This window comes from Macrobrachium rosenbergii, chromosome 41 (assembly GCF_040412425.1).
Source record: "Macrobrachium rosenbergii isolate ZJJX-2024 chromosome 41, ASM4041242v1, whole genome shotgun sequence".
Lineage (NCBI taxonomy): Eukaryota > Metazoa > Arthropoda > Malacostraca > Decapoda > Palaemonidae > Macrobrachium > Macrobrachium rosenbergii.
In genome coordinates this window covers 95,949,297-95,962,987 of record NC_089781.1, presented here as the reverse complement: position 1 = coordinate 95,962,987, position 13,691 = coordinate 95,949,297, and the positions used below count along the sequence as shown (strand labels likewise).

Here is a 13,691-nt window from a genome sequence, read left to right as displayed (position 1 = left end):
GACGTCTTTGCGCGATAGGCCTTCCGTTAAGAGGAGTTCCTCCATCAGTTTCAACTCGCTCGTGTCGTCAGGTTTCTTCTGCAGGAGTTCAGCTTCTGTCTCCCTGATGCGCTTGTCTGCAATTCTGCGGGCAAGGAAGTTACGTCAGAATAACTGATATATGAGGGAGACTTTGTTTTCATTGTTAAAGCACACTAAAAAGAAATAATTAAGGAATTCTATAGGCAAAGTACGTTGTTTTCATTGTTAAAGCACACTAAAAAGAAATAATTAAGGAATTCTATAGGCAAAGGACGTCTGTTTTCATTGTTAAAGCACACTAAAAAGAAATAATTAAGGAATTCTATAGGCAAAGTATGTTAATTGAAAATAACTTATACAGCTGAGAGTGTTTTGTTTTCAAATATTGGTTGATTTCTGGTAAGACAGAATGACTTAAGTCCAGATATCTGGTGTTGCTACTTATGGCTCGATGAGGTAAAGTATATATATAATATATGCACACACACACACGCACACACTTACCTCAAAAACTCGTCATGGTTTTTCTGTAGTTGCCGAAGCTCTTTGGTCTCCCAGAGTTTCCAGAATTTCATGCTCATCTCGATGTCGTTCATCCCCTCGAATATTGCATTGGCTGAGTGAATCAGTTTCATTTGTTCCGAGTCGCTCGCCAGATTAGGTTGCAAGCAGCCCAACCTTCTCCCTAAAGCTACCAGGCTGACAGCTGCAAGAAATGTACTTATGTGTGCGAATCTATAATCCGTTTAACTGAAGCCACAAGTCCATAGGACTGACAGCTGTAACTGAAAAAATCCCATAGGACTTTCAGCTGTAACTGAAGCCACAATCCCATCTCCCACAGCTGTAACTGAAGCCACAATCCCATAGGGCTGACAGCTGTAATGACGCCACAATCCCATAGGACTGACAGTTGTAACTGAAGCCACAATCCCATAGTTTCAGCTGTAACTGAAGCCACAATCCCATATGGCTGACAGCTGTAACTGAAGCCACAAGCCCATAGGACTGACAGCTGTAATTGACGCCACAATCCCATAGGACTGACAGCTGTAACTGAAGCCACAATCCCATAGGGCTGACAGCTGTAACTGAAGCCACAAGCCCATAGGACTGACAGCTGTAATTGACGCCACAAGCCCATAGGGCTGACAGCTGTAATTGACGCCACAATCCCATAGGACTGACAGATGTAACTGAAGCCACAAGCCCATAGGACTGACAGCTGTAATTGACGCCACAAGCCCATAGGACTGACAGCTGCAAGAAATATAATTAGTTTATCTTTTTGTCCGTAAGCTTGAACCCACCTGGCTGACACGTGTAAAAGAAAAATCATATATGTGAATTTTCAATCCGTCCAAGTAAAGCCACTTAGATAACAGCTGCAAGATATTTTATATATATATATATATATATATATATATATATATATATATATATATATATATATATACTATAAATTGTGTGTGTGTGTAAGTATTTTCTTGAGGTTGGTTTTACTTATTATAAGCAGAAATTTCTTACTAGGCTGTATCTACAGTACACTACAGTAACAACAGAACCAGAGTTGGATGACGGTAGACAGCTTTTTAAGTGATATCATAGTAAATGCATCCTATATCCTGCTGCCTAGAAACAATACATGGTATACATGGTAACAGAGTACTGGTCAATTCTGTAGAATATATAATTTTCCTAATGGAAAACGAATAGCTTATTCTTAAAATAATTGTGTTTTGCAAGCTCTAAAGTTACCCAAGAAGGTTCCCTGTTTGAAATAAAGGCTAAGAGGGATGTTTACGAACAGAATAGAAAAGAATAGAATATAGAATTTAGGCCAAAGGTCACGCACTGTGACCTATGAAGTTCATTCAGCGCTGAAACGGAAATTGACAGTAAAAAGCTTTGAAAGGATTAACGGGAGGAAAACCTCACGGTTGCACTAGGAATCATTATTTGTTAGGAGAGGGTGGAAAGTAAGATGGGAGAAAGAGAATATGAACGGCGTTACAGTAAAGGGAATGTAAGGGGTTGCAGCCAGGGGGCGAAGGGACGCTGCAAAGAACCTTCAGTAATGCCTACAGTTGTTGACCAAGAAGGAAAGCTTGCATTTATAAACATTTTTTTTTATAACTTACATTCCAGGGCCCATTTGTACAGTTCCACTTGGAAGTCCTCAGGCATCTCGCCATTTGCCTCCTGGAACGCCGAAATTCTGGAAGATGAAAGATGATTTTAATTGCTTTGTAGATTTGCCAAATGTTGGCAAATGGGGAACCTGTTGGGTTTCATTTCCAAGTGAAATATCTGCTGAGACATTCTTCATTGTTTGCAACACAACTGTTATTGCACTTTGCTGTTTAAGAATGTGATGGTTCATCACTTAGCATAAGATATCCATTTAGTGATATATATTGCCTTTCAAAATTACCTATATCATCTCCACCATGTACATCCCAAGGCAGATTTTAGAGGGTTTTTGTACTAAATGAGTATCTTAGCAATTCCATGTAAAAATGTGAAGGAGTAAGCGTCAACATTCAGAAATGATGGCAAATGTGCAAATGTACATCCGCAATAATTTCTTTAAAAATAGGACATTACAACCGGAGAAAAAAATTCCGTGAAAGAAATTCCTGTTCTTTTGAAAAGCTGGCAATTATTCTCTCCAAAATACTTGCAAATACTCTGCCAACCCTTATTTCAGGTTAGAAGACTGTTTGACCCATGAAATCTTTAGTTTGATAATAATAAAAAGTAAGCTTGGTTTAGAAGTATAACCTGTACATCTTTACACGTGCATCACACTTCGTTCAGTTTTAGTTTTCTATAAAAGAAACCTTTGTCTGTCCGTACGCACCTTTTCTGTTCGCCCTCAGATCTTAAAAACTACTGAGGCTAGAGGGCTGCAAATTGGTATGTTGATCATCCACCCACAAATCATCAGACGTATCAAATCGCAGCCCTCTAGCATCAGTAGTTTTTTTTTTTATTTTATTTAAGGTTAAAGTTAGCCATAATCGTCCTTCTGGCATCGATACAGGTACCAACAACACAGGCCACCACCGGACCGTGGCTGAGATAATTTTTGCCATACCTTTCCATGAACTCGAGAGCTACCATGTCCATTTCAGCCAGATATGCAGAGACGTTTTTGGGTTTCATCATTGGAGTCTGCACGCGGGTACGGACTCTCTTCCATTCCTCTCCATTCCTGAAAAAAGGAAAAAATATATATAAAAAGAGCGTCAACTAAACTAAGAAATTATGGCCATTTTATTTTTGTAGGTAGGAATGGCCTCGATGTCAGCTTACGTATTTTTTCTCTCTTTCTTTGAAGTTTAAGCTGAAACCCCTTATAGAGAGAGTCAATATCTTACAACCCAAGAGGACTCCAAATTGAAATCGACCTGCAGAAAAAAAGGGAAGTTAAGAGGAAAAGGTGCTATATATTTAAGTGGCAAGTTCAGAGGAAAGGGTGCTAGATAATTAAATATGAGGTAAGAGAACGTACAACAGTTACCCCTGAATTCAGGAGACGTCAGCAGAGAGCAGGACTGACCTAAGATGGAAGACTGCAGTGTCTGCAAAAATACAAAACTGAGAAAAATGGTAGATATTGCAGTTTTCCCTTGCCTTACTTTTGATTTTGCAGATGTGATCCCCTAAATAAAGCATTGAAGAATCATTCTGAAACTGCAGTAACTTGTGTATTAGTGTTTCACGAGCCCAATAGGTGTCATATCTCAATTTTGAAAATTTTGCAGAAACTGCAGTTTTCCATTTTTTTGAAACTGCAGTAACTTGTGTATTAGTGTTTCACGAGCCCAGTAGGTGGCATATCTCAATTTTAAAATTTTGCAGATACTGCATTTTTCCATTTTAGGGCAGAGGTGTGAATCTGCTCTCGAATATACTTCTCCACTCACTCTATTATCAATCCCGTCTTTTTCTCGAAGTAGTCATCCACGGCTTTCATACGAACTCGCTTCAGAGACTCCAAGGCAGGTCGGATGGGATTGTCCATCGTGCTCCTCACGATTGTCTCGCAGTCGTCTGGGCTTGACACGGCGACCAGTTTGGGTAGCCCAGGGACGCTCATTTTGACAGTAGGACCATATTCTTTGATGATTTCCTCCCAAAATTTATGCATAGCCCTTTTATCCATTGCTGTGGAGTGAAAACGCCTTTTATTTAATAGAATAGAAAAGAATAGAATATACAATTTAGGCCGAAAACCAAGCTCTGGGGCCTATGAGGTCATTCAGCAATAAAAGGAAAATTGGGAGTAAAAGGTTACAAAGGCGTAACAGGATGAAAACGTCGCAGTTGCACCATGAAGCAGTTGTTAGAAGAGGGTGGAAAGTAAGATGGAAGAATGAATATGAAAGGAGGTACAGTAAAAGGAATGAAAGGGGTTGCAGCTAGGGGCCTGAGGGACGCTGCGAAGAACCGTAAGTAATGCCCACAGGGCACCGTGCGTGAGATGCACTGAAGGCACCACCTACCTAAGTTTTTTTTTTTTTAATAGATTTGACCGTAAATTTTGGACCTACTTTATTGGCTATCTGTCAAATGGCTTCGTCTTACCTTTGTAGAGACGGAGGGGGAAAAGGGAGCCAATGATTGGGAACTTCATTGGCCCCGGAATTTCTTTAAACGACTTCACTTCCCGGCCAATGTTCGGCTGCACCTCCGCTGCCGACACTGTCGTCTGATAACGAACCGTCAGGAAAGAAGGCTGTGAGAATTTGGCGACGCTGCAGAACCTTCCTCCGTCTCTCGCCAGGGCAGCCGTCACCTTTGGAAGAAGTCCTCCCCTGTATGCGAGCGCCATGCTGTCCCTCTGCTTAAAGATATGAGGTAATGTCGTGTGTTAAGCTTTAATCGAAACGCATATTCGAGGAAGCAGTTATCCTCTTGTGTTGAATATAGAATTTAGGACAAAGGCCAAGAGGAGACGCTGCAAAGAACATTAAGTAATGCCTACAGTGCACCGCGTGAGGTGCAAAGACGTCATTGACCCGCCCCTCTCTGGGTTCACTTCATATCAGAACTCAATATTGTTTATGAGTCAACCATACTTGGACAACTTGAGGCATTACTGATAAGTATTTCAAATGTCATCATTACTTGTGGATTTTCACACTCTCTTGTATTTCTGGACCTTGTCATCATATTAGAAAGATATGATAAGCCTGATTAGCTTATAAATAGTCGGTTATTTCATTTTGTTTTTGTTATCTATGACGGCTAAAACATTTGTCAAGTCTGTTAAAACAATGAATTTGTAAGACAAGAACCAACCAAGTTTCACTTCGAGAAATATATCTAAGAAAATGTTATATTATCCATTAAATAGTTAGTTAATATTCAACAAGAATAAGACGCGATGATATAGAAAAACATGATTATACAAACGAATCCATATACTTAACCTTGGAAGGTTAAAATTAATCTTGTGAGAAAAAATTTTACCTTTATGGTATTTCAACGTTAATTATTAAGGTAGTTTTCATAAACGGTTCATCAAAATCACACACACACAACATATATATATATATATATATATATATATATATATATATATATATATATATATATATATACAGTATATATATATATATATATACTGTATATATATATATGTATATATATATATATATATATATATATATATATATATATATATATATATATATATATATATATATATCCAGAGGAAGACGGACGAAAACCACACATCAATGTCTAGGCTCTTATTTATTTTAAACCAACGTTTCGTAATTTTGTACTGAATTACATCTTCAGGGCTGTGCACAGGAAAAGATAAAAACATAAAACAGTTATAAGTACAGTCTTAGAATACATTTAAAATGTTACAGTAAAATGAAATAAATAAGAATAAAAACACAACCAACCTAGAGGTGAAACAGTATGGAACTAAATGGAAAGAAGCCACCACAGTAAGGAGTTAAGCTAAATACAGTTGACCAGCGGATGTGTGAGTATTTAATGATGGTACAAGCTGTTTGATAAATAACGACTCTAAGATTGTTAAGTCTTGAGGGTTGGCAGTATGACCGATGACGCTAAAATCTTTGTTCTCAATGTAGTTTACGTGGAGTAAAACGCACAAAAAATCACACTCTAACGCTGAGCCAACTTGATTCCGTAGACGTCGAGCGTGAATGACGGAGTGAGGTCGTGTCAGGGAATGAGGTACCCGCATCCCAGTATATCACGGGGCCCGCGTATCGTATGCCCGTCGCGCGGGAAATTTAAAGACATTTTCAAAATATTGTCGTAATCGTAACATCGAAACCAACGCATATTAAAAAAAAAAAAAAAAAAGATTGTCAGAGTGACTTCGATGTCTCTTCATTTCTGATAATCCTGGAAGCTCTGTGAACAAAAATAGCCAGTTGAGAAGTCATGCTGACTTCCTCTCTCTCTCTCTCTCTCTCTCTCTCTCTCTCTCTCTCTCTCTCTCTCTCATGCAACAATAGGTCTTCATAACATATACTGTTAGTATGTCCAAGGTGTGATTGTTTTATATAATTATATATATATATATATATATATATATATATATATATATATATATATATATATATATATATATATAGATAGATAGATAGATAATAGATAGATAGATAGATAAGATAGATAGATATATATAATTATATATATATGTATATATGTATGTATGTAAACTTCACTGTCACCTGATAACTGAACCACATTTAACGCAAGATAACTTCTCACTAGTAGAGCACAACGAAGAATGACGGTATACTGTATATTACCAGTCATTTCCCGAACAAACAGGTTCAGGCTAGACCCAAACTGCATAGACTTATAGAGAATTACCCATGCAAATCAGCTTTCTGCCAGACTGAAAGATAACAGAGTAGTTAAAACGTGCATTTAGTCACCGTAAAATGATGAGTTGCATTCATATTTCCAAACTTGTTCCTATATTTCGTCGCCAAGGCCTCTAAATGTACGTAAACACAAGATTACCTCATTCAATTCGCAGACTCCGTAGCATCTCGGCGAGTTGCCAATTCGCGTATTCCTTGCCATGAGCTTGTTTAAGGACGTGTAATAAATTCTCGGTGTTTTTGCCATGTTCTTCTAAATGCGACTTACCTCAATTATACTAGGATTAGAGAAGAAGAAGAAGAAGAAGAAGAAGAAGAAGAAGAAGAAGAAAGGATTAAACACTTACAGCCTAAAGTGTTATAGATCACATCACAACGCAAATGCTATGATTGCGTCAAACTAACATATTTAACTCCTGGATTCTTCCCTGTGTGTATACTCACATTTGGTTTCAGCTGGTCCTCCTCTCTGTATGTTACACGAAGTTCCTCTCCTTTGCTTTGAAACACCAACAACACATAAGCTTTCGTACGTAGCAGAAGTTAAGTCATATCACCGATGCTTACACCATTCACTCCTGACTGAGTGAATGACTCGCTGACGACTATGTCGTAGAACTTTCAAGGACACGGCTCCCGAGTTGCCAGTGAGGGTTATAAGTTGGGAAATTGACCGTCTGGAAACTCCGTGAGCAGCAAAAGTTCAATGGATGAACTTTCCCAGCCAGTACGTTGATGCTCAGGTAAAGCTGATTTAAACTGTTGATAAAATAGACAAAATATTATATTTATGTCTGTTTTATTATTAATTTATTAATTTATCTTTTTTTTTTGTAACTTTTCTTTTTGTTTCCTATGACCTTCTGTAACTTCCTCCAAACGAGCACCATATTCTTTGGATGCTTGACTCTCAAGTCAGTGGTCCCTTTGGTGGGCTTGTTCCATATGAATAAGGGTTCGTCCTTTGAATGATAATAATAATAATAATAATAATAATAATAATAATAATAATGTGTATGATTGGATGCGCTATAAAAAGTTGCGCTTGGCAGTCAAGATAAACTTCTCGAATGTATAACACCAGGTCTCATTTAATGTATAATTTATAATATCATAGAACATCACCATGAATATCATTTAGAATAAGGTATTAATTCAATGGCCACTCGAGAGTGGCCCTGGTCTACGTACAAGAACAGTTTTTGAACCAAAAGAAATGAGACTCCCTAAAAATCTATTCGAAGACTGTTGTATCACACGATAAATAAAGGTATTTGTTGACGTTATTTGTTGACGTTTGAATCTACTTTCCAGCATTTCAATAGAGGACACATCCTGCTCGGTGGAATATTGTCATGTTGATAAAGAACTGCGAAGTTAGTGACAGTTTGCCACGAAGCCCGCAGATGATAATGTTTGTTATCTTTATATGATACCTTCCCCCTCCCTCCCCTCATCTCTCACCTGTCAACTCCCTCCCCCCCCCCCACCCACCCCGCCCCCATGGGTCCACCCCGCACCTCTGGTAAGGGAGACATCAATCACAAGTCTGGAGGGTGAGTTGCATTTTCCCCTGCCTCTTTTGACCTTGGAGACGCCGGATGGTGACAGCTATACTCCTAAAAGGACATGGTTGGTTTGTTGTGGTCTGAGTTCTGTAGTCCACGCTAGGCCTCCAGGTGCCTTTCACGCTTTACTTCCTTAGTTTAAGGTCGGTTTTGTCAAAGGGGACTCAGTATCAATGATTCCCTTCCAGATGAGTGAGATGATATGATAACATGAGGTATATATATATATATATATATATATATATATATATATATATATATATATATATATATTATATATATATAAATGTATATAAATATACATCACATATACTTTATACATGTAAATCTAACATCTACGAATAAAAAGAAAAGATTATAATTTCCCCAAACATTACTTATCTAATCTAAATCTCCCACCTACTTCCGTTAGATATAAAAGCGTCATAAATCTCCTTATATCATCTAAAAAGGGATTTACTTACCAGGAACTTCATATCTCTGGGCGGGATTAACACCCCCCCCCCACATAGTAACCATTAGTTTAAGTAGTTACCACTAACCACTATTGTCACCACGTTAGTAAAAGTTACAGAAACCTTTTAGCCTTGTGACTTTGAAACCAAAGTACCTTTGAACTTTAAAATTTGAGAGAGATTTATTGGTCTCTAAGTCTGTGACCTGAGAGATATTGATTAAGGGTCCTGATTTACCAGCGTGCTACATTGTCTCTCTCTCTCTCTCTCTCTCTCTCTCTCTCTCTCTCTCTCTCTCTCTCTCTCTCTCTTTTTATGATCAAGAACTTCATAACCTGAGTACGTCTGTTGTAGTAGCGTTCTCTCTCTCTCTCTCTCTCTCTCTCTCTCTCTCTCTCTCTCTCTCTCGTGACCAAGAACTACATAACTTGAGTACCTCATGTTGTTAGCGTTCTCTCTCTCTCTCTCTCTCTCTCTCTCTCTCTCTCTCTCTCTCTCTCTCTCTCTCTCGCGACCAATATCATTATAACTTGAGTACCTGTTCTTACAGAGTATATGAGGATATTATCCGCGGACATTATAGCCTATGAAAAATAGGTCGTAATATTAAAATTATCTGAGTAAAATCTGTGGCTTGACTAAATTAGATATCGATGTACCTTGGAATTTCAAACTTTGTCCTAATATTCGACATTAAAATGCCTGCGGATATGATTTTGTTGACTGTACCGCTACCTAAGAACAGCTAGTAAAATTTTCATTTAAGCATTATGACATTTGTAATATTTTCTAGTTAGTTTATGCTTCTGTGTTAATTTGTTTTGAGGTGAGGTTCCTGTATTTACGTTTTAATGCACCGTCATTTTATCTGGATTTTCGCTGTATGCTTCTCTTTATATTCAGACTTTCCTCCTCAAAGATTGAATTGAAAGCGGACAGGCACCCACAAACACACATACACTTACACGCACACACACATACACTTTCACATACACACAAACACAAACACACAAACACACACACACAAAAACACACACACAACACAAACACACACACAAACACACAACACAAGCATATACAAATGCTTGCATGCAGGCGTATGCATGCCCAGGAAAGTGAATATTAATGCAAACCCTTAGACTGGTAGATGACTTTGATATTTTTAAACCAACTATTAGATGACTTTGATATTATTATTAATTATTATTATTATTCAGAAGGTGAACCCTATTCATATGGAACAAGCCACCAAAGGAGTCATTGACCTCATTCAAGCTTAAAGAATATTATTATTATTATTATTATTATTATTATTATTATTATTATTATTATTATTATTATTATTATTATTATTCAGAAGGTGAACCCTATTCATATGGAACAAGCCCACCGAAGGAGTCATTGACCTCAAATTCAAGCTTCCAAAGAATACGGTGCTCATTAGGAAGTAAGAGAAGTTAAAGGGAAATGCGGAAAGAAGAGATCTCACTAATTAAAAAGAAAAATAAATTGATAGATAGATAAAAATGCATTACAATGCAAGAAGAATAGCATTAGTGTTGTAATGCATATTGCATCTTCGCTTGAAATTTTGAAGTTCCAATTGCACGAAATCCGCTGGGAGGCTTTTCCAGACTCTGGGACGCTTTACCAGAGTCCAACGGTATGCGGAATAAAGCACCTCTGGAACTGAGACGTTCGACACCGGTGGAATTATGGGAGTCAAGAAAATCTGACGAACTCCAGAGAAGCAAATTCTTCTTCTTGAGAATTAAATACAAATGGAAACATGATCATAAAACGCGTAGCAGAAAGAATTTACCCACCCAACCTCCTCCCACCCCCTTTTAAAACTAAAAAAAAATCTGTGGCTTTGATTTGGCAAATATACTTCAGACTATCTCGAGGCCACGAAACGGCCGTAAGTATATTTGCTAACTCACCGTACATTGTTGGCGGTACGTGACTTGGGAGGGAAGGCTGAGACTTCGAAAGGGTAACGCTATCTAATCATCAACTTATCGGCTGTTTTGTCGTTGTCCCCGAGGATTTGTTGACAAGGCATCCTGACACTTAAACGCTGATGTTTGTTTTTGTTTTGTTTTCGTTGTTTGAGGGAGAGGTTTGTGTACATTTTTAGTTTTCCGTAAAAGGAAACTATTGTGCCGGCTTTGTCTGTCCGTCCGCACTTTATTCTGTCCTCACTTTTTTCTGTCCGCCCTCAGATCTTAAAAACTACGGAGGCTAGATGGCTGCAAATTGGTATGTTGATCACCCACCCTCCAGTCATCAGATAAACCAAATTCCATCCCTCTAGCCTCGTTAGTTTTTATTTTATTTAAGGTTAAAGTTAGCCATAATCGCCCTTCTGGCAACGATATAGGACATGCCACCACCTGGCGGTGGTTAAAGTTTCATGGGCCACGGCTGATACAGCATTGTGCCGAGACCACCGAAAGATAGATCTATTTTCAGTGGCCTTGATCATCCGCCGTAGCGGCTGTGCAGATAACAATTGTTATTTCATAATTAACACGTGACTTCTTTAATCTCAGATATTCACTATTTTTATATAAGTGTTAGGTTACTGACTTATATCTTTTTTCTGTAATGCATTTATAAAAATAAGTCGTATAAATGTTCTCTGAATTTTTACACATGAGGCGAGAGCTTTCGGGTCCTCGTATCAAAACAAACTTAGTCATTTCTGTTCTGATGGTTGCAGGAGACACCTGAAGTCAAGACGACTCGTAAACATCCTCAGTTTCTAGACACAGTAAAATGAAATATGAATTTAATAATAACCAGGTAAACTACTAAATACCTGTTGATCAAGTTTAATACCGCGCAAATAGAACATTCTTACCAGTCAAGATTTCTGTCAAAGTCAAACCGATAATTAATTCACACATTTTAAGATCAAACCTCTGTCGCTGGGAGCATTGATAATCCCCTTCTTAGGAGGGTAGCACCGTCAGTGCGCCTCATGTGATGCACTGTAGTCATTCTTTGCAGCGTGCCTTCGGCCCCTATCTGCAACCCCTTTCGTTCCTTTTACTGTACCTCCTTTCATATTCTCTTTCTTCCATCTTTACTCTTCACCCTCTCCTAACAATTGATTCATAGTGCAACTGCTTTGAGGTTTTCCTTCTGTTACACCTTTCAAACCTTTTGGTGTATATTTCCATTTTAGCTCTGAATGACCTCATAGGTCCCAGTGCTTGGCCTCTGGCCTAAATTCCACATTCAATTCAATTCATTGAAAATTCAAAACACGTCTTTCATATCCCCAACTTCTTCATGAAGTTTTAGTTATATAACAAAAGTTTATTGATTTGGATCGTCAAAGGCATAAAAGTTTGTCTTCAGTATTAGGAAAGTTGGATCATGTCAAGAACAGCGAACACATCGATCCCCATGTAAAGAATGGCCAACCCTTTCCGGTTCGAACTCCAATTCCACATGAGGCTAGTACTAAACGCGGCGAAACAGTGATTCATCCACACTGTTTCGCCGTGTTTAGTACTAGCCTAACGGCGCAGGGAATCAAATGTATTTCACCTTGTTTAGTACTAGCCCCTGGGGTATCAAATGTCTGGTACCGAAGTGTTCATGTCTAGAACAGCGAACCCGATTGTTCCCAATAATCTTCTTGTAAAGAATAGCGAACCCAAATAATCTACTTGTAGAGAATAGCGCACCCAATATTCTTCTTGTAAAGAATAGCGAACCCAATAATCTTCTTGTAGAGAATAGCAAACCCAATAATCTTCTCGTCAAGAATAGCAAACCCTATAATCTTCTCGTCAAGAATAGCGAACCCAGTAATCTTCTCGTAAAGAATAGCGAACCCAATAATCTTCTCTTAAAGAATAGCGAACCCAATGATCTTGTAAAGAATAGCGAACCCAATGATCTTGTAAAGAATAGCGAACCCAATAATCTTCTCGTAAAGAATAATCAACCCAATAATCTTCTCGTAAAGAATAACGAACCCAATAATCTTCTTGTCAAGAATAGCGAACCCAGTAATCTTCTCGTCAAGAATAATGAACCCAATATAATCTTCTTGTAAAGAATAACGAACCCAATAATCTTCTCGTCAAGAATAGCAAACCCAATAATCTCGTCAAGAATAGCGAACCCAATAATCTTCTTGTAAAGAATAGCGAACCCTGCTGCGAGTGGGTTCGATAATCTTGACATGATCCGGAAAGTTTCATTCCTATCCGATAAAAGTTTGATATCAAAGATGCAGCATAGCTAATAAACAATGCTTAGTTTCACTGTATAATTTCTTAGATTATTACTTACTATAATTTCTTAGATTATTACTTAACATAATGCTGCAAGTGAGGCTGCGATAACTTCAATTAATAGATTATACGGGTTTATATATGTAGAATCTACTGGTCACTTTTACCAGACACATATGTAATTCTAATTTGTTTATATATGTTATCAATGACTATAGTCGACTGCTATAAGTCGTACGAGCGGGTAGATGGGAACTGGGTGGGCTAGCAACTTCATCCTGAATGAATTGAGTGGAAAAATAAATAAATAAATAAATAAGGAGATATAATAAATTTATTAATTAGTTAGAATTTTAATAAAAACAATAAAAGAATAACTAAATAATCAGTTTTTTCTTTTTTTCTATCACCGTGCGAGCTGTTATCTCTCATTATGATAACCAGGAGTGAATGTCATGATGGTTTGCAAGTTTGGTGTTATCAAGCAAGCAGTCACGCGGT

General features: G+C 37.9%; 1 protein-coding gene across 4 annotated transcripts in view; it reads right to left on the bottom strand.

The window, feature by feature from the left end:
- LOC136827024 (probable cytochrome P450 49a1) overlaps positions 1 to 7,619 on the bottom strand; it is a 13,278-nt gene extending 5,659 nt beyond the window's left edge. The window contains exons 1-7 of one of the 4 annotated variants that reach the window (XM_067084710.1): positions 7,356 to 7,619; positions 4,615 to 4,873; positions 3,954 to 4,194; positions 3,122 to 3,238; positions 2,163 to 2,239; positions 526 to 727; positions 1 to 124 (exon numbers count right to left, since the gene is read on the bottom strand). The exon at positions 1 to 124 is cut by the window's left edge and continues 42 nt beyond it. In XM_067084710.1, coding sequence (XP_066940811.1) covers positions 1 to 124; positions 526 to 727; positions 2,163 to 2,239; positions 3,122 to 3,238; positions 3,954 to 4,194; positions 4,615 to 4,861 — 1,008 coding nt within the window. In that variant the 5' untranslated portion in view covers positions 4,862 to 4,873; positions 7,356 to 7,619. Of the gene's footprint in view, positions 125 to 525; positions 728 to 2,162; positions 2,240 to 3,121; positions 3,239 to 3,953; positions 4,195 to 4,614; positions 4,874 to 5,945; positions 6,087 to 7,355 lie in introns of those variants that run through there. The other 3 variants (XM_067084709.1, XM_067084711.1, XM_067084712.1) reach the window with 3 other exon arrangements.
- Positions 7,620 to 13,691: the final 6,072 nt, after the last annotated feature.